The sequence below is a fragment of the Magnolia sinica genome, chromosome 2, assembly GCF_029962835.1.
Source record: "Magnolia sinica isolate HGM2019 chromosome 2, MsV1, whole genome shotgun sequence".
In the NCBI taxonomy this organism is placed as follows: domain Eukaryota; kingdom Viridiplantae; phylum Streptophyta; class Magnoliopsida; order Magnoliales; family Magnoliaceae; genus Magnolia; species Magnolia sinica.
Genome location: NC_080574.1, coordinates 27449964 through 27471678, shown reverse-complemented (window position 1 = coordinate 27471678; position 21715 = coordinate 27449964). Strand labels below are relative to the sequence as shown.

The window sequence follows — 21715 nt, the reverse complement described above, 5'->3', positions numbered from 1 at the left end:
AATTTTGTGGAGGAGGTAAATTCCATTCAGTCCTTATCTAAACACAGTAAAAGGTTCTGCTTGGGGTAAGAACTCGACCACTTGCAGGTGTGGGCTGGACCACAGGCAACTCATCTACTGTCCAATAATGGGGCATTCCGGCTTTTAATATGAATAGCTGAAAACATATAACTCTTTTGTGTTTACATATGAGAAAAATGAGAATTTCCTTCATTTTCACACAATCACAGGCAAAAGTATCATCACAAGGTCACATGAAATTGAAAGGTCAACAGTCTCTCTAACAGTCAAATCTAATGAAAATTAATCCTAAGGTGTTTTATTATTATATACAAAAAAGAGGAGGGGTTATTTGACAATAACAAAAAGATTAGTGCTATTTAAGGCCCATTTGGATACCGCCCAATAAGTTACTTTTCTACTTACAGCAGTAGATAAGTGACTTATTTCAAATAAGTTTGGTTTAGGATTAGTTATAAGTAACTTTTTTTTTTGCTTACAAGTTCTTAATTTATGATCAGTTATAAGTAACTTTTTTTTTTTACTTAAAAGTACTTAATCACTTCGGTTAAATTTTTTAGCTTTTCTACTTTTCATAAGTTGTCGAAGAGAGGCATTAGGAGAGACGAAAGAGAAGAGAGGCCGATAAGTATGTTGTTTACCAAACATACTTATCTTCTTAATAAGTAGAAACTAAGTTAAGCTACTTGTGACATAAGTAGCTTATCTTAAGCAACTTATGATCCAAATGCCCCCATAGTGTATAGCAAAAGTTCAGGGTGGTATATGTCAAAACCTCCGAAAAGGAAAAAAAAAAAAAAACTAGAGAGAGAGAGAGAGAGAGAGGAGAAGAATGAGAAGATGAAGCTCTCTGAATCCACTGCAATTGCATCATCCGTAGCATGACACCATGTATGAAAACACTTGAAAACATGCAGTGGAGCACTTATGTATCCATTGATTCATATGGTTACAACTTTTTTTTTTTTTTACTTAAAAGTACTTAATCACTTCGGTTAAATTTTTTAGCTTTTCTACTTTTCATAAGTTGTCGAAGAGAGGCATTAGGAGAGACGAAAGAGAAGAGAGGCCGATAAGTATGTTGTTTACCAAACATACTTATCTTCTTAATAAGTAGAAACTAAGTTAAGCTACTTGTGACATAAGTAGCTTATCTTAAGCAACTTATGATCCAAATGCCCCCTTAGTGTATAGCAAAAGTTCAGGGTGGTATATGTCAAAACCTCCAAAAAGGAAAAAAAAAAAAAACTACAGAGAGAGAAAGAGGAAAAAAAGAACTAGAGAGAGAGAGAGAGAGAGAGAGAGAGAGAGAGAGAGAGAGAGGAGAAGAATGAGAAGATGAAGCTCTCTGAATACACTGCAATTGCATCATCCATAGCATGACACCATGTATGAAAAAACTTGAAAACATGCAGTGGAGCACTTATATATCCATTGATTCATATGGTTACAACACTACTCTTTAATTTACCATCAAAATACATAGATGAGGCCGCCTGCCATTATGGACATGCTTGGTGCAGTTGCTAGAAACTTGTCACAATGCAAAACAATATCAGTTTCCTTGAAAGGTTGACTCTGGATTCAACACCAAACTGGTAGCTCCAGGAAAACAAGTCTCCATTATTCGATGCATACCCAACAAAAGATTACTTTGGCATGTGCAACACACACCGCAGACATTTCCCTTCCCTCATCAGGTCAAAGGCTTTGTTAATTTCCTCAATTGGCAGGTTATGCGTGATGAGCTCGTCTATCAGGATTTCCTGCATTACATTATACAATAGCAATATTAGCAACCAGCACGCCAGCATTAGCGATTTTTTTTTTTTCAAAACATAGGCCTACGTTTCTTCCAACATAACTTGGGAGAAGATGAAAGTGTTACTGTCAAACATGGTGACGTTTCGGAAAGCAAGCAAGGGAACACAGAATGTATTACGATAATGGTCCCAAAGCAAAGATATCGTGCTCCTAGTTCTATCAGGATACTCAAGAGTATCCAATTAATCAATCTAGACTGTTCATTAGGTCCAACATATTTCAAAAATACAGTGCAAAAATCATTCCTATTTTGGCTAACCTAACCATACGGTCAATAGCCTACAAAATGGACTGTCATGATCTTTGTATAAAAAAATGAGCCATTTACTGAGCCCATCAAGGATAACTTATGGTTCTACAGAATCACTTTCATCAGACAATCTTAGTGCTCCTAGTTGCATCGTGGAACTTCGACGGACCAACTGATTGAATCCATAGGTATAACATATATTTCATGGGCTACCATGCAAAAATAATGAGCACTGATTGGCCTTCTTTTTAAAGCTATCCACTTTCCAACCCATGGATTGAATCGTTAGGTGGCCTGAAAAGATTTTTTAGAACCACATGTGACCCATGATGGGTCCAAACTAATTGATGACTGAAATGGCCTGAAATGATTAATTGGATATATTGATTTCTAAAAAATGGCAATTTGGATCTACTTTCACACAAGTCTTGATCGTTAATTTATAATCTATTGATCAGGTGGCTAGAATCGTTCAATCAATGTGATTTTGCATGGTAGCCATGGAATGCATGCTAGACCTAATCAACCGTCCACAGTAATCAGTTGGGCTGTCCATGTCTGGATGCAACAAGGAGTATTATAACTTATACTGAGACAACTGGCTGAGCTCTCCATTATTTAACCCCCTATAACTAAATCCATTATCACCATCATCCTCATCATCACTGTAACCTTGTCCACTAGCTATTTGGATTTGCCTTTGCAAATCCTGTTTTGTCAATCACTTTCAAAGCATGAATTCTTATGCTCTAACATAACCCTTGCCCTTAACCCGGGCTTGTGACCGGCTGGTTTCCAGGTGAGTTTCCACAGTTATAAGCTTGCTGCTAAGTAAAAGTACAACTTCTCTAACTTGACGAAGATTACTTTCGAATCCAAAAATCCTATATTTGGGGTTTCTCGAGGGAGAGACCCATCGGTCCATGCCTGTATTCAAACCATTGTTCTAAAACTTGCAGAATCGATTCAAAACTCAGCTGCATGAACTTGACTCGGTGAGATTTCGGTATGAGTCGAAGAGAAACTCGCTTTTTAGAGTGACTCGGCTGTATCTCAGCTAAGTTTGAGAGAGACCTGTCAAGTCAACTCAAGCCAAGTCACTCAACCGTCTTTTTTTTTTTTTTTTGGTGGAAAACTCAAAAAGGCAGTGAGTGAGATTCGAACCCTGATCATTTCTGGGAGAAATACCACCAACTAAACAATGTATCCAACTTGATGTTGCTGGTAAGTTATGACATTTTATCGCTTTTACTATTCTTGATATTTATTACTACCACTAATATTGTATCGAATGATTATTAAATATTTAGTCAAGTCATGTGAAGACCCAATCGAGTCTTCGAGTCAACCTGATCGGCTGGACAGCAAGTTGAGTTTTTGAACTATGATTCAAACAGTTGCATCTATACCCATGCAAGACATCATGAAAGCAATTTAAACAGGTGAGCAAGTGGTGGTGTGGTTCATTATACCTTTCTTGTATACATATCTACCAATGATGGAATCTCTGATTTAGGCTTCCATCCTCCATATAGAGAACCTTTTAAAGTTCTCCCACCAAGAAGCAATGCGTAATGAGCTGAGAACTCTGGCTTAACTTTCGGCACACCAAGAGTAACTGTCAAACCCCAACCCTGACGAAACCAAGAATAAGAGAATTATCTCCAATGCACTAGATTAATTTGCTTCGAAACAGAAATATAATCCACAGAGAAAGAGAATTACATCACAACACGACTGTAATGCAGCTGTTATCATTCCAGTATCACCAATGCATTCGAAGCAATAATCTGCCCCCCCACCGGTCACATTCTTAAGAACCTGAAATTTTTAACATGAAGATCCGATTAGCTTTTCTGTAGTCTAACTTGGAAATCTTTCTGATATGATAGCAGTAGATAGCAGATTTATGGGGAACAGGCGTATTTCCATACAAGGATACTTTTTTTTAACTTTAAAACATCTGTTCATACATATAAATTAGGGCTGAAAGTAGGGCAGGTTGGGTCGGGTTGGTGCTCAACCTTAGCCCAACCCAAGGTTCCTATACCTCAACCCTAACCCAATCGTAATTCTCAACCCAAGCCCAACACAAGCGGGCTCGGTCGGGTTGATACATGCTAATATTTTCATTGTTACATTAGTCTATTATATTTTCAATACGTCTTATTTTATTTTTTGTACCATGATTTTATTAATTATATATGTAGTTATTTATAGTAAAGAATTTCACTTTTTCTAAACAAACAAGCTAAAATATAAAACTACGCCTTTAAAAGTCGTATTATGTAGCATGCAGTCTATTTGAGAGAGAGAAATCCAGCGTATCTTGTTAGCTTGAGTCATCGGAAATGACGTGGACCAATAAAACCGACGGCACTGGAATTTCTTGTGCCTTCAACACAGGCGATCTGCACTCAATTATAATTTATAAGTTACTTATATATCGATCGGGTTCGGGTTGGGTCGGGCAACCCAACCCCGACCCAAGTTTTATCGGGTTGGTGTTTGTATAGCCCAAGCCCGAGACGGAACCCGATACATCCTGCCCGAGCCCAACCCAATGTCGGGTCAGTCACGGGTCAGTCGGGTTGAACCCGCCCAACTTTCAGCCCTAATATAAATGCATTGCAATGTGGGTGATGGAAAACATGTTTTGGGGCATATGCATGTGTAGGTTACTGCAATGCCTAGAAATTTGGATGGGAATCCCTAATCTGTTCAGATTCAATGAAAATGAAATACCTGATGAATAGGCTCACTGCATTCATCTGGGTTGATAAATTCAGTTACACCAAAAGCCTTCCCTGTACCAAAAAGGGAAGGTGTTCAAAAACCAACAGATATCCAGATGGATAGAATAACTTAATCAGAGGAGCTAGCAGCTAATATGCAATTACCTTTCTCATATTTTGCAGGATTAGTATCCAAACCAATTATTCGAGATGCGCCCCTTAGTTTGGCGCCTTGTGCTACCTATTCATACAAGAAGACATAATTGATCGGAGTTATAAGTTGAGAGATTTGATCAAATTGGCAGATCATCAAGGTTTAAACTATCTTCTGAAAGCAGTACCTATCGCCTGATACGCATCGGTTTCATCCATAAATGATACGGCTGTATCAGCCCAATACGGGGTGATACAAACTCGCTTCAGTGGTGAGCCATACGGTACAAAACCAATTTTCAGTAATTGGATATCATGTTGCGGGTTTACAGTAATACTAAATATCTATGCTTACCGAAAGGCCAACAGTTCCAAGGCCAAATATTACTACAGTTGATCCTTTAGATACATCGGCAACTTTCCAAGCCGCACCCAAACCTAATAAGATAAGGCCAATCAAATAGATATTTACACCAAAACTGGGATATCCTCCCAATCACTGATATGAACAAATCAGGAAACATATAGTGAAGATTATACTAATAAACATTGTTCAGTTTTCAGTAGATGAATCAGTAAAAAATGACATATTAGATTAATGAATTACATGATCAAAGTATTTTGCAAGTTTCATAATATAGATGTATTTTGAACATCTTTTATTAGAACCCAGGTTGTAGAAAGTCACTGGGAAGATATTCACAGAGTAGCTGTCTTGGGCAAATTATTTTTCATCCAAGACTGCGAGTAGCGAAACATTGCCAATGTCAGCTTCTATAAATAATATTATCATCCAGGATGCAGTCTTTAGAGTAACACTTGGTCAATGGTATCAACCTTGTGGATCCTGATTGGTGATCTTTGGTGACGGCTCCAGACTGGTGATGGGTCTAGACTGTCCAATTAATTGACAGCTTGGATGAGCCAAAACCCAAGAATTTTGCTGATTGAAGTTCATAACTATCAACCTATCACCTATTTTTGGACAGAGTAAAACTTAAGAAAAGCAATTTGGAAAGAAATGCAGATCGCATGGTTAGAAACAGCAAATTGATGCGAATTTTGACCACTCACCCATCCATGAGGTGGTCTATCAGTTGGGCAGTCCAGATTGGTTGACATAGTTGCCAATCTTATGAGTTATGAGAAATAAGCTTGAAGTCAACCGAGTCTCTTAAATTATAGAATAGAAGCAAACAAAGAATTGAATTGCTTATTTCGATTGACTTCCAGATTTTATGAGACTATAAATCAGGCAATTAGTGTTTGTGATGCAATCACAATGTATCTCTCTTTAACAATGTGAATCAATAGTTTAAACAGAAAGTTAATTAACAGAGATTTGGAGGAACAAATCTTGAATAAAAAATGATGGCATACCCTGCATAGATCACTTTCTCTAATGTGGGGAAAATGACTTTACGTGAATGAAATCAACCCTGTCCATCAAGTATGCCACCCTGTGTTTCACCTTGATCCCAAAAATCAGACTGATTAAACCGCAGGTGGCCACACAATAGGGAACAATATAAAATTATACCTGAAACCTCTAAATTTACGTGGTATGACCCACCTGAGTTCTGAATGGTTTTTTTGGCTAATTATTTAATCATGATGAGGCATATCAGATGAATGGATTGCCCAGCACAAATGGTTCCTATGGTGTGGCCTTTCTAAGTTTTGGATCATCATGATTTTTGGGTTTGAGGATGAACATGAGGCAGCTTACCTGATGGATGGGTCAACCTCACAAAACGTCCACCCACATGGCTCTTGGTTAGTAAAAATTACCTATGTGAGATAGCTATCGCACTCCATCCCGAAACAGGAAACTAAGTGCTTCAACTTAACCACACAATTCAAAATATTGACCATGAGTGAATCACAAGAAGGTAAAATATGAAAACATCAGGTATGGGATTCAAAGGCAATATCCTAAGAGAAAGCTTTACCTGCAGCTGCTCCACAGCTAAGCACGCATATTTTCTCCATTGGAACAGTCGAGCAGATTTTAACAGCACATCCAGAGTGCACGACAGTATATTCACTAAAGCTTGACACCGCACAATGATGATAGACGGGTTTCCCCTTTATTGAAAACCGAGTCGTCTTATCACTATGCATCACCCCATTTCTTTCCATCCCCAATGTTTGGCACATGTTACTTTTACCAGAGATGCAATGCTTGCATGACATGCATTCTCCGGTGAAGAGAGTAAGCACGTGATCTCCTTCCACAAATTCAGTTACACCTTCTCCGATGCTCTCAACAATCCTGTGTAATCATAGTTGCAATATTTAAATTCTGACTCTTTCCATAGTAATGAAATACATTTCCATTGAATTGGGAGACAGAAGGAATTCAAAACAAACCCTGATGCTTCGTGGCCAAATATCCGAGGAAATAGATGAGCATGTGCCTTCAAATAAGAACGACAGTTAGGCAATGTACAAGTGAACGGGATAGGAACTAAAGCTAATAGACAGAATAGGATTCACAATTCATTGAATTAACCAAACATCATTGAGGAACCATGTCAACTAAAAAAAATGCTGAGAAACAATGCGATATGTACATTCCCATTACTTCATTTCCATATGGATTTCCTTCTTTTTATCAGTGAAAGAAGATTTTATTAAAAGGAAGGCTGAAAGGACAAAAACAAAGAAACCAAATACACAGCAAAAATCAATCAATAGAGGAGATCGCTCCCCCAAGGGACGAGGAAGAGCTGAACCCTACACCTCTGCCCATGAGTAAACAAGGTGTTTGGCTCTAGCAATGATTGAATGGATTGGCATACAAATACAATTAAAAATACAATTGTTCCTCTTTGTGAGAAAACAAACTGATGCAACAAAGAAAACCAAACACAGAAAACACAAAGGATTTATGTGGTTCGGCATCGTGCATACCCCACGGACGAGCCTCTGTTGAAAACACATTCTCAAAAGGATTACAGCCCTAACAATGTTCTAACCCTGAAAAAAAAAAAAGAAAAAGGAAAAAAAAAAGAGTTTCTTGTGTAACCCCAATTCAACCCTGTAAACAATATTTATACCCCATACATGGAAAGACTCAAAATACCCTATTTTGGCTGGGTCGGGCCTTCGGATCAGGTCTCATACCACTCGGGTTGGGGGCACTGCCTCCAAACTCTCGCTGGGGTGCACCATCACCCCCCCCCCCCCCCCCCAAATTGGGGCCATATCTATAACTTTCCCTGCACCATTCTATAGAATACAAGACATCTATCACAACATTCTTTCCAAAAGAATACAAAGGATGGTTGCAAAACATAAATCCCAAATAAATCTCTGCCCTTAGCTGAAAAAACAACTCTCCACACTTCACACAACCGATGAATGGAAGCCGGCATTCCCCATGGCACGTTGAACTATTGGAAACACCACCCTCAAACAGCAAATGCATAGCAATAATGAATGAGCAAATGATTCATTGTTTCCGCCTCTCACAAGCACAAACAACACCCATTGACAATAACCATATTCCTAGACCTGAGACAGTCCATATTTAGAATCCAATCACAGCCCGCTACCATGCAAAAACAATGGCTCTACGAGGAGCTTTCGACTTCCATATCCAGCCCACGGGTACAGAAGATGCAGCAGCAAGGGTCATTTCCCTAACCAGCAATTTGACCAAAAAGGACTTTAATGAATCCCAACACAATAGAAGGATGCCTCCTTTGATTGAGTTTGGGCATCAGCGGTAGGAATTTGGCTTCCTTCTCCTTAGATAAATTCCTCCTAAACACCAACCTCGAACAATTGGGGAGCCTTTTAAGATGGATTACCTCTTAAGATGCTTCGATGCTAAATTGGTACTGTTTTTCATGTACAATGTCATCATACGTGAACATTTGTAACCACAACCATTGTTCAGAATATCCTCGATATTATCTGTATCTCCAGCTCAGAGATACCAATAACACTGGAGCAATACCGATAACATTGTTAGTCTCATAAATTTCAGGTATTGGCGATGTATTGCTAAATATTGAAAATGTATTGACATCACCAATATTTTTTTATAGTGTAAATTCCAGGTGTCGCTTGTACTGCCAATGTATCGATAACGCCAATATTTCGGCTATGTAAATTTCAGGTGTTGCTTGTATCGCCAGTGTATCTACGATATTCAATAATATTGCCAATGCATCAATATCACCAAAAATCTAATCCATTTCAATTTTTTTTATGGGCACATGGTTGTATGTAGTATTCAAATTGTCAACGATAATATTGATCATATTGCAATATTATCGTTATCGCAACATGGGCGACATCGAGACCAGTCTTTTGTTTCCTTTCCGGTTGTCAACGATTTTTGAGGGAAATATTGTATGTTGCCGATATTCTGAAATATCAATAAATGTTTGGATGGAAGGTTGGATGGATGGTTAGATGGATAGATAGGATGGTTGGATGGTTGGATGGATAGATGGGATGGTTGGACTGGTTTCTTACGACAACAGATACTTTTAGGTCCTCATTAAATGGGAACTTATTATATATGCATTCTTTTGGAAAAATTTTAATTCCTAAATATGCAAATATGTGTATTTTAGCATCTCCTAGAGTTCCACTGAAAAATTTCACCGTTTTCCCAATGTTTCAACACATTTCCAATTATGGGCGATATAATCAATGATGGCCATATTATTTCTATATCCCCGGCCAACAAAACTTGTAACAATAGTGATACTTCGAACACTGACCACAACCAAGGAGAGGTGATGGGAGAGCAAGGAGGGGCAGCTGAATTCGTATCCAGGTTTCAAATATATATATATATATATATATATAAAAGTTTATTCATGAAATAAAAGTGCACTATATGAAATTTGTTTTATCAACAATAAACCATTGCATAACTAAATAAATAAATAAAGGGTTAATTGTAGCTACCTCCCGCCAGTTATATCTTATATGAAAATTATATAACTACCTCCCCTCTGTTTCCAATTTTTATAGATACCTCCCCATTGTTTAGCAGATTCATTGCAGATTCCCCAAGACAAGAAACCACCAATCAATCTTAATTATAATTGTTATTTTTGAGCAATGACTGTTTTACCCTTATCTTTAATTTCAAAATAATATTAAGACAAAACTAACCTTGCAAGCACATGATGTCCACAAGTGGCATGTATGAAATCCATCATCATCATCAAAGCCTTATGGCAACTAATTGGGGTTAACTGGGGTCAGCTACATGAATCCTATTACGCCTTCCAGTGTATCAAATATCATATCCTCAGTTAAACCATAGGTCCTTGAATCTTTTCTTACTACCTCCACCCACATCCTTTTGGGCCTTCCCCTTGCCCTTTTGGAGCCTTCAACCTCAACCCACTCACTCCTTTAAACTGCTGCAGTTCTTGGTCTCTGTTGCACATGGCCACATGTATGAAAGTCCAAACCATCCAAATACATGCCTGCCATTCAAGGTAGGGTCTACCATGTCCATTTGGATGATTTAGTTTCTGGCATATATGTTCCATGTGCACAGCAGTTGTGCATGTTGTCACCCATTAGATGGGCCATCATGTCATGTACAAAACTATGGACCATATAGAATCCAAATGTATGACTATGGTCCAGGGTGGGGCCTAGTTTTCCAGTTAATTTCTGGCACATATATGCCACATGTACAATGGCTGTGCATGTTGTCACTTGTTACCCATTAGATAGGCCAAAACATGGCATGTACAAAAATATGAATTGTCCAAATTTATGCCCAAGGTTAGGCCCACCATTTGCAGAGTGTATTATCAAACACTTATGTGCCACGTGTACAACGTGTTGCCACCCAATGGATGGGGCACATGCAGCATGTACGAAATCCAAAACCTTTCATATATATATATATATATATATATATATATATATATATATATATATAAACGCAAGGATGAACGTGATGAGGTCGATCACCGTCTTCCTCAAGGATAACTACTTTGAATCCACAAAGCTTCTCTGGACTCCTCACAGAGACTTCTCGAATCCATGAGGAAAAAAGCAAGAAAAATAGAAATAAATTCTATAAAATTCGTAATTTGATTGATTTATGAAATAAACGAGTTCACAACCCTTTAAATGGGGATACTAAGCAATGGGAGAAATTTCAGAACCAAACTACAACTAAAACTCCTAGAATTCGCAACTTTCTATTTATAGTAAGTGTCCTACGAGGCTTAACCACGTTATTCTCCTAATTTTTCTAACCACTTTTCATGTTGGACACAACTCCTAAAGCCCAACGGATGAAGAGTTATAATCAAACTAAAATTTACTAAAAATAGTAAAAACGGAAATAAACATGGACTTCGACCGTCGATATGATGGAATCTCAAAAATTAGGCGTGAATTACCGAGCTATGCCGGGTTGGTTGGCTAAAGTAGCTTGTCCTACCCCACAATCATATATGGTACGTCGAGTAACTCCTTCCGATTTGCGAGAAATGCCTGTTTTAAGGTTCTGACAGTCTTGATGACTTCCGCCTCCGATCGGGTCTTCTCTGGTTCATCTTGGACATGAAAGTGTCCGCGACCCGCCCATATCGATCACCTCCACTTCAAAAGAACTCGTCCTCGAGTTCTCGTGCTGCTTCAGTTCTTAACACTCGGTCTGGTGCGTCGTAACAATACCCAGATCAAAAGTTATGATCAATTTACGGTCCACCTTCTTTTGGTCCAACCATGCTAGGAATATATCTATGACACTTTCTACATCAGACCCCTCCACTTGGAAAAAACTAGTCCTCGAGTTACTCAAGGAACTTGCCTGATGATTTTGGGATAACTTATGATGCTGATGTTTATTAGCCATTTTCTTGTACTTAGCATTAGGCTCTTGAGCTGGCATAATACATGTACTGATGCTTTCTTTGACTTGACTAGTATCAATCAGTTCCTTCACTTCTGCTTGCAAGATCTGACATTCTTTTTGATTCACCTGACTGTGAGGGTGGTTGGGAAAGCTAGCCACTGGGACAAGGCATATATGATGTTGGATGTCCCTCATGGGGGGAAATTCATCGAGTAAATCTTTAGGCTAGACTTCTTTAAATTCGCTCAGGAATGACCTTAAACTTGGAGGAATGTCTAAGGGCTTTGATTTCTCGTCCTTTACCACTATGGCGTATACCTCGTCGGCTTCCTTGGATTCCTCCACGAAATTTCGAATGGTCAAGATGGAGCTCTCGTCCACTTTAGAAGCTTCGAGGTGTTTCTCTTGTGTCATAGGGGCAAGGACTATCTTTTGACCATCCTTAATGAAGACATAAACATTGTCTCGCCCTTGGTGGGTCGCACTGCCATGGTCAACTGAGTAACATATGGCATGCTTCCATGTCGACCATGTCATAAAGTATCTAATCCTTATAATTTTTACCAATTGAAAATGAGACGGTGCATTATTCAGTTATTTCGGTCTTGTTCACCCTTTTAATCCAACCAATTGAGTAAGGGGAAGGATGTTTTATCGTAGGTAGTTGTAACTTGTCCACCATCACTTTCGAGATGATGTTCTCGTTACCATCACTGTCTATGATCACATCACAAACCTTACCGTTGATGGTGCATCGTGTACGAAATATATTGTGTCAATGTGGATGTTACTCCTTCCATGGAGTGTACAGTAATCGTCTCACGACCAAAGATTCGCCACGATCCTCGGCCGTCCATCCTTCACGACAAGCTCCTTCCTCAATAGTTTGTATACCTCGTATGACAGACAATTTATTAGGGAGTTCATTGAGCACAATCGCTTTGAACTCCTATAACACTGGTTTTAAATCTTATAGGATGTTTACAGGCTCCATATATTTTTCTTTTTGAACTAATGCATTTACATCTCATATTTCCTTAGATTGTTTAACAAAATCATGTTCGGTTAAGAGAGACTGTCCCTCCACTTTAGAAGTCTTTGGTTGGTTCTCCGTTCTCATAGGGATAGGGATAATCTTTTTCCCGTCTTTAATAAATATAAATACGTTATCCCGACCTCTATGTATAGCATCAATATTATATTGCCATGGTCAACCAAGTAACATGTGACAAGCTTCCATGTCGACTACGTCACACATTACTTCATCATTATAATATTTACCAATGGAAAAGGATATACGACATCATTCAGTTACCTCTGTTTTGTTGACCTCCTTGATCCATCCAATCATGTATGGAGATGGGTGCATTTCTGTTTTCAGTTGTAGCTTTTCCACCATTATTTTCGACACGAAATTCTCATCACTCCTGACATCGATGATCACATTGCGGACTTTTTGGTATGCAGTGCACCTTGTTTAAAAGATGTTGTGCTGTTGTAAATTTATCTCTACCTTTGGCATATACAATGGCTTCCTCATGTTCACAGTGGTGGCCTGCGATTCACCATTATCAGTAGGTGCTCTGCAGAAATCGGGGTTGTTTCGTACAGCGACAACAGGCAGTTGAGCATTGCCTTGAGCTCGGGGGCGGAATTAGCGCATCTGCAATACGATTAAGAGTCGCCTGCAACCCTTGCATGGTCAATTAACTCTTCTGGTGGAAAGCTTCTATTATTTCCGAAATATAATGAATCCCCGGATCATCGTCCACAGGATTTTGGTTCATACTTTCGTTGCTTGTCATCGGCCTGAGGGGAGTCCTCGCTTTGATACCAATTAACGCAGGGATGAACGTGATGAGGACGATCACTGTCTTCCTCAAGGATAACTACTTCGAATCCACGAAGCTTCTCTGGACTCCTGACAGAGACTTCTTGAATCCACGAGGAAAAAAGCAAGAAAAATATAAATAAATTCTATAAAATTCGAAATTTGATTGATTTCTAAAATAAATGAGTTCACAACCCTTTAAATAGGGATACTAAGCAATGAGAGAAATTTCAGAATCAAACTACAACTAAAACTCCTATAATTCGCAACTTACTATTTATAGTAAGTGTCCTATATGGCTTAACCACGTTATTCTCCTAATTTTCTAAACACTTTTCATGTTGGACACAACTCCTAGAGCCCAATGGATGAAGAGTTATAATCAAACTAAAATTTACTAAAAATAGTAAAAACGAAAATAAACATGGAATTCAACCATCCATATGATGGAATCTTGCAAATTTGGTTGGCTAAAGTAGCTCGTCCTACCCCAAAATCATATAGGGTATGTCGAGCAACTCATTCCGGTTTGCGAGATATGCCTGTTTTAAGGTTCTAACAGTCTTGATGACTTCTACCTCCACTCAGATCTTCTCTGGTTCATCTTAGGCATGAAAGTGTCCGTGACCCGCTCTGCATCATATATATATATATATATATATATATATATATATATATATATATATATAAAAAAAACCCAAGGTGAGACCCACCATTTGCACAGTCTAATTTATAACACATATATGCCACATGCACAATGGTTGTACGCATTGTTTTAAATATCGACGATATTGGCCGATATATCCCACGATATATCTTGTATCCCACCAGTGCGATACGAAATGCACAAGTAGTGCGATATATCCCACATGTTCGATCTAGTGAGCATTTTCAAATTTCGATGCTCTTATTTTCTGTAAATCATGTTAAATTAGTGTCAAATTGTTACAAATTCATGATTTTTCATGTTTTGCATGAAAAATAATGGATTAGGAGCTTCAATTTCGAGATTTGGAGATGGGCCGAGTTGCGAAAGATTGGAAAAGAAAAAAAATCAAAATTTCCCAATTCTCGCAAATTGTTTGCAATCTTTGTGTTCAAACATCACATCATACATGTCTGTAACCTAATCTAGTGATTCTTCTTTTGCTTTTGAATGTATTGCTGCTTGTGTTTCCACACGTCTTTTTACATTTATAAATTATATGAATAGACATTGAATATGCTTGCATCAATTCAGTTAGACAACGCATAGATTAGGACCCCATACAAAGAAAACCTATTATGTGTACTTGTTTTTTTGTAATGTTTTGATTTATAAGTGTGTATTGATGTCTTTTTTAACAATCCCCAAAGTTTCATCGAAAAATTCAACCAATTTCCCAATGTTTCCTCATGTTTTCAACAACAACGATAGATTACACGATATAAGCGATTTATCCCATGCGATAACCGATACGTATCCGTATCCCAAGAATGCGATACGTAACGCGATACCGATATTTTGAACACTGGTTGTACTTGTACGTATTGTCACCCAATAGATGGGCCAAAGTGGAATGCACACAACACCGAACCGCCCAAATATATGAAAATCCAAAACCTCCCATATATATGTCTGATGTCCAAGGTGAGGCCCACCGTTTTCACAATTTAATTTCCGACACATATATGCCACATGCATAGTGGTTGTACCATTGGGCCATACATGGCATGTATGCAACACCAAACCACCTAAATATATGCCTGTCATGCACGGGTTAATTTTTGTCACTCCACTACCACATGTAGAGTAGTTGTGTGTGGTGTAACTCATTATATTGGCCACCTATGGCATGCACGAAAATCCCAACCATATAGATGCATGCTGTTCAAGGTGGGGACGCCATTAGCAAATAGGTGTATGTGGGGACAAAAGAAGGAAAACAAAGTGAAAGAAGATAAACACACTACAAGAACTCACTAAACAGACTTAAATGTTCACAATTTCAGTGGTAATTAGAAAATCCAAAACCAGTCAAAAGTTTCTTGTAATCCAAGACCTCTGATAAGTGAATTAGACATGAAATTCCATTTTACCAAAAATTGAAGAAAGAATGAGAAGGAGATTAATACCTTAGATTCCCATAGCGTGATGTCGCTGCGACAGATCGACGTGCACACGACCTTTATACGGATTTCCATTGGCTTTGGCGGGTCCACCTCCACTTCCTCCATCACTAGAGGTTGTCCAGCTTCCCAAGCAACCGCAGCTTAAAAATGGAGGCAAAATCAAGTCAGCAAGGCTGTTTTTGGATGCAAAAGAAAATTGAATTGTGAACATTTCAGTTTAATGAAGAGAGATGACAAACAATTAATGATGTTTCCTAGCATTCAAAATGAAGGAGTAAGCACTCAAATAGTAGGTGAGTTTCTTTCAAGTACCATAATTGCAATTTGGAGGTCAACCCCTCAATCTGAGTGTGATGGGAAGTAGAATCTGTTGTATCAACCTTATTTGACTAGTACTTGTGAGAAATTATAAGGCCTTGGTGCGCTAGTTCATGTAAGTGGGGCCCGCTGTTAGATGATCCAAACTATCGAACCAATGGGTCCCATATGTTAGAATAGGTATTTTGATGGAGATGACAACCTTGCCTGAATCATGGATCTCGTCCTTAAGACAGTAAATGCCCACAAACCAATCAAACCAATAGTACAAAAGGGTCTAAGCAAGTCTGCTTCTAGGATAATTCAGGCCCAGTCCATGATTGTTATTGTGCAGAATTTGTAGCACTAATGAGCGACTACGAACACCTTAAAGGAATGACCTAGAAAGGAAGAAAATGTTGGGGGACCGTGGAAGCACACAGAGATTAATCAAGCAAAGTACTCCAATCGCAACAATCAAGCCCAATCACAGACAAACCGAATTTAACTTGGAAAAACCCTTTCGGGAAAAAACCACGGCACAAAGCGACAGATATTCATTATGAAAGCAGAAATTCCAAGAGATAAAGATTACCCAGATTCGAACAAGCCTTGAATCACCCAAGCTACACCCTTCAAACCCTAGGAACAAATTAGAAAGCTCTAAGATACCCCATATTCCTAATTACACCCATATATATAGCCTCTATGAGAATCACAATCGAAATAGGAAACAAATCCCGCACTTACGTAACTTTGCGCGATCGTTCGATGGCACCTTCGATGGGACTTCGATGGCATCGAACCCCTTCAATGCCATCGAACTAAACACCAAAACGTTTCAACGACTAAACATAGATTTTCTGGATTTTTCGGATGGCACTTCAATGTCATCGAACAGCCTTTGATGGCATCGAACCTATTTCGATGGCATCAAACAGGACACCCAAAGTGTCTAACAACCAACATGGGAACTTCCGGATTTTTACGATGGCATCACACAGGACTTCAATGGCATCAAAGTCTGCTCGATGTCATCGAACTATCATCGACAAACCTGTTGATTTACAGATTTAAGACATCAATCAACAGAAAATAGATATGAATTTGAGAGCAGATTTGAGAGAATGATAGAGAGACTGAAGATGAATATATTGATGAAGGAATGGTTATCCCAAGCCCATATATAGATTTTGGATGGCTGCTAAGAGGGGCCTGAAGATTGCACTTTGCTGTTTGCAAAAATCACTACCTCTTCATTTAAACTAAGATATTTTGGCAATTTATCTTGAACAGTCAACCAAAACAAAGTGGTCACTTCACCATGCCAACAAGCTACTTAAATTCCACCTAGTGAGTTTCAACATCGAGGTCATGGGTTTGAGTACCCATGTGGTGTGTGGATGTGTAAAAAAAAAACTTCCACCTAGTAAGGGCCATGTCACCCCAAGGGTACAAGTAACTGCCACCTTGGCACCATGATACACTGCAATCAACATGGTCAACCATGCACATATCCGCTGGATCTAAGGGTGAAACTTAGGTGGGTTACGTTGGGTTGAGGGTCAATCAAGCCAAATCTAACCTCAAGTGGAAACCATGGCCTAACCCAACCGGAGACCTAAGCCGAGCTCCCCAGCCCCATGTACCATATCTTCAACTCTAACCCATCTCGGGTTAGGTTAGGTAGGGTCTGGTTGAGGATGAGGTAGGTAGGCCGGCCTGGGTCGAGCCCATAGTACTAGGATAACAAACCCTACCAATAGTAGTAATTTTGCAGCTTATAATAAATTATACTATGTAATGAATATAGAGTTAGGTTCGGGTTGCCCGAGGCCTCTACTTGATTCCAACCCGTCTTGGAGTTGGCTTGAGGGCTTCTAGGCCCCCAGCGCAACCTCAACCCGATCCAACCCGATGAAAATTTCAAGTTGGGCCAATAGGGTTTGGTTCGATCCCAACATAAGTTGCACCCCTAGCCACATCAGGGGTTAGTAAAGTCCAGGTCAGTTTGCTTCACGAAGATGCATAAGTGTGAAGTGAAAAAAGTGTGCCCAAGGCTGCCTTACAGTCTGCTCACCATGCACCATGTTGTGCACGTGTGTGCGGACAGTCGCAACATTGTTCCTATGGTGATGTGAACTTGGGTCTTTGGTAGAAGAAAACCCCATCACTATTCCCTTTGCAATCTTTTGGTGGGAAATTCAAATTTCAAAATATGAAACGAAAATTTTTAAAAATAAAAAACAACTTTAAAGGTAAGTCCAATTTTTTGAAAGATTGCCCCAAAATTTTGAATTGATTTTGAAAATTCCCAACACCGTTGCAGATCAGGGACACTTCAATTTTTTTACCATGGAGGAAGACTTTTTATCAGCGGCCTAAAAATAGACAGTTGAGAGAAAAATACAGCAACAATACTGAAAAAGGGCCAGAAATGAGATGATAGTGTTGTACCCTATTTCTAACCGTTCCGAGAAATGCTAATATGTGGTATTATGCGAGAGATAAGAGGTGTATGAAAAGATTTTCTGAGATACTTGAAGCGCTTTTTGCGAAATCATAGCTGGCATCAGGTGATCGACAAAGTAGGGTGGCTGAGACATCTAGAAGTGAAACGTGGTCGAAAAGCAAGCCATGACCGAGAGGAACACCGCTTATTCGAGAGAAGGGGAACATTCAAAAAGAGAAACATAACAACAAAAGGATCTAGATGGCGACTCTTCGGTTGCTATAACCGTCCAATAAAGAAGAGAAACATTCAAAAGAATAGCTGCAGCAGGGATCTAGAAATAATCAGACGATCAACAAATTAAGCAACACACACAATCAAATCCAACAAACAAATCAAATCTATCAATTTATCTTAGCTCACTCTATCCTAGGAGTGGTAATCTTTAGTTGTAATCCAAGTCTACGCTCATGCAGTTCTTTCAAAAGACACATTCTTGTATTCACTCTTTCATGACTGATTGTAAATATTTCCTTTTGTTTGATTGCATTAGTACACTATAAAGTCCTTTCTCAACCCATCTTTGGAGGAAGAACCCAACCCTGTGATTATCGCCTGATCATTACAAATATTCTGCGAGTGGCTGAGTAGGCGACCGATCTCCTTAGATCTCGATCAGATATTGTCAAGTTTGACGTATCTGCTTATTTCGGCGCTTGGTTTCAAGTTATTTGGTTTGAATCGAGCTGCTATATCGATTTTGGCACGCCCGCACACACCATACGTGACAGAAAACAAACCAAGTGCCAACAGATAGGATCTTCTAATTTGGACTATTTTAAGGGTGTCTACCATCAATGGTGGGTCCCATCAGGTGAGGGATTCTGATCACGACCCTGTTGTACCAAAGGGAAGCATCAGGACCCTACAATGTCTGGGACCAGACTCATAGATAGTTCACCACCATTTTCAAAATGGTAGCCACTCATCCTCCTTATACGTGGCACACACTACAGCTATCCAGACCATCCAAATTGTGGGCCACATTGTGGCTGGAGCATGGCTCGGAAAGAACACTGATAGATCGAATCCTAACCATCCATTGCCAGCTAAAATGAAAGGTCAAATGTAGAACCACAAGTAGTCGAAATTCAACAGGAAAAATTGGACGGCTATTATCATTTTCATAGTGTGATTTTTGGGCCATGCTCCATCTACAATTGAGTTTAGGGACGATCTGGACTTCCGTGCACATTTGATGGGTCCACCAACTGCATCTGTACTGTTGATGGGTCCCCCAATGTAGTGTGAGTGAGTGATCCAGGGATCAATCCCTGGTAGTGTGACATTTCCAAAAAGAAAAGAAAAGAAAAGCAAAAACAAAAAAAAAAAACACATTATCATAGAAGCAAGCAATTGCAATCCGATTCAACGGTGCATCCAAACGACTACTAGTATGAAATCATTAAAGATAACTGCAAATTGAAGAACATAAATGAGAAGAAATTCAAGGAGAGCTTGTACCTTTGCAAGTAATGATACGAGGATCTTTCATGGAAGACATGATTTCTGTCTGAAAAAAAAATGCCGGAGATGTCTGTACTGGTTAGAAATCTCTCTTGTTCCTGTCTCGGATGCGCTCCGGTGCTACCGGTACCACGGTAAGGTATGCTGCTAAAAGTGGGGCCCTCGTGATGCATTCGGGATATCTGAGCCGTCCATCAGATACTTCGACTCACTTTGCCTCTAGAATCCAAAAATCATGCAAATAGAATCTCATTTGAGCCCTATCATAGGGAAAAAATTTGAGAGCGAACTCTCACCCTTGATTTTTTCGGGGGCCATCATGTCGTTTATATGGTATCCAGACTGTCCATAACCTTCATATGCAATGGATGAAGTATAAGAACATAAATCATTCTGTTCCACAACTCATGTGGGCCCCGATGATAAACAACGCTAGGAATCGCTTCCCACATCGTTCCAGTTCTGTGGCCCACCAGACGGTTTCATTAATCGTATTCTTGAACGGTGCGAGTAATATGAAGGAATGCGTTCGATGGATGGGTTGGATTTGATCCTTACACCACGTGGGACCCACATTTGTGTGCCACAGTACGAGTAGAGCGCACCCATCCCTTCCTCTGGTTTGGTGGAGTGCGGTTTGGCGGAGAGCGGATTAGGTGATACCCCGGTCTCACCCAAGACGGTGCGGCCCTTACCGTGGGGTTACCGTGTGGCCCACCTTGATGCACGTATTATGTATCCACGCTGTCCATCCCTTTTTTTCCAGATCATTTTAGATGGTTAGCTAAAAACGAAGCAGATCTAATTATCAGGTGGACCATCCATAGAAAACGGTGGTGATTGAACGTTAATGGGCCGCGAAAGATTCGGATCAAGCTGATATTTGTTTTCTCCCTTCATCCAGGATTATGTGACCTTATCAAAAACATATTGGATGGTAAATAAACACATGGAAACATTAAGAGGAGTCCGAACAAGTTTTTTAATGGTAGGGTAGTCAATCACCACTGTTTTTTTATGGTATAGTCCACCTGATAATTGGATCTCCTTCGTTTTCAGGATTATAGCCTGAAATGATACGGTAAAACGGATGGACGGTATGGATATATAATATTTATATAAAGATGGGTCCCATGGTAATCCCATGATAAGGGTCGCACGGTCTTGGGTGAGTTGAGAGTCTTACCTAATCGGCTCTTGGTTTGGGGCGCTGGTTAGGTGGAAACGGACTGGCTACTCCCCCCGCCACTAGCCACCAGCCAATGGCTGATGGCCGGTGCTCTGTGGGACCCACCATGAAGTATGTGTTTCATCCATGCCGTCCATATATTTTTCCAGATCATTTTAGGGTCTGTGGAAAAAAATTAGTATATCCCAATCTCAAGTGGACCACATTACAGGAAACAATATTGAATGAATGTCGACCATTAAAAACTTTTTGAGGACCATAAAAGTTTTGGATCAAGCTGTTATTTGGTTTTTCCCTTCATCTATGTCTGTATGACCTAATCAACAGATTGGATGTCAAATGAACAGTACAGTGGGACTTGGGAGGATTTTAACGGTGGATATCCAATCACTATTGTTTTCCTGTGGTGTGATCCGCGTGAGATTTCTATCCCTCTCATTTTTGGGATCTATTTATAAAATGACCCGT

The 21715-nt window shown here is 39.4% G+C and overlaps 1 protein-coding gene across 1 annotated transcript; it reads right to left on the bottom strand.

The window, feature by feature from the left end:
- Nucleotides 1–1413: 1413 nt before the first annotated feature.
- On the bottom strand, nucleotides 1414–20208 carry LOC131236802 (alcohol dehydrogenase-like 6). The gene is made up of 10 exons (XM_058234254.1): nucleotides 20056–20208; nucleotides 15786–15922; nucleotides 7357–7403; nucleotides 6936–7258; nucleotides 5339–5421; nucleotides 4996–5071; nucleotides 4841–4902; nucleotides 3821–3916; nucleotides 3568–3729; nucleotides 1414–1787 (listed from the first exon to the last, which is right to left on the bottom strand). Exons 1-10 carry the CDS (start codon nucleotides 20093–20095, stop codon nucleotides 1671–1673), a joined length of 1143 nt encoding a protein of 380 aa, XP_058090237.1. The 5' UTR covers nucleotides 20096–20208; the 3' UTR covers nucleotides 1414–1670.
- Between the last annotated feature and the right edge of the window lie 1507 nt (nucleotides 20209–21715).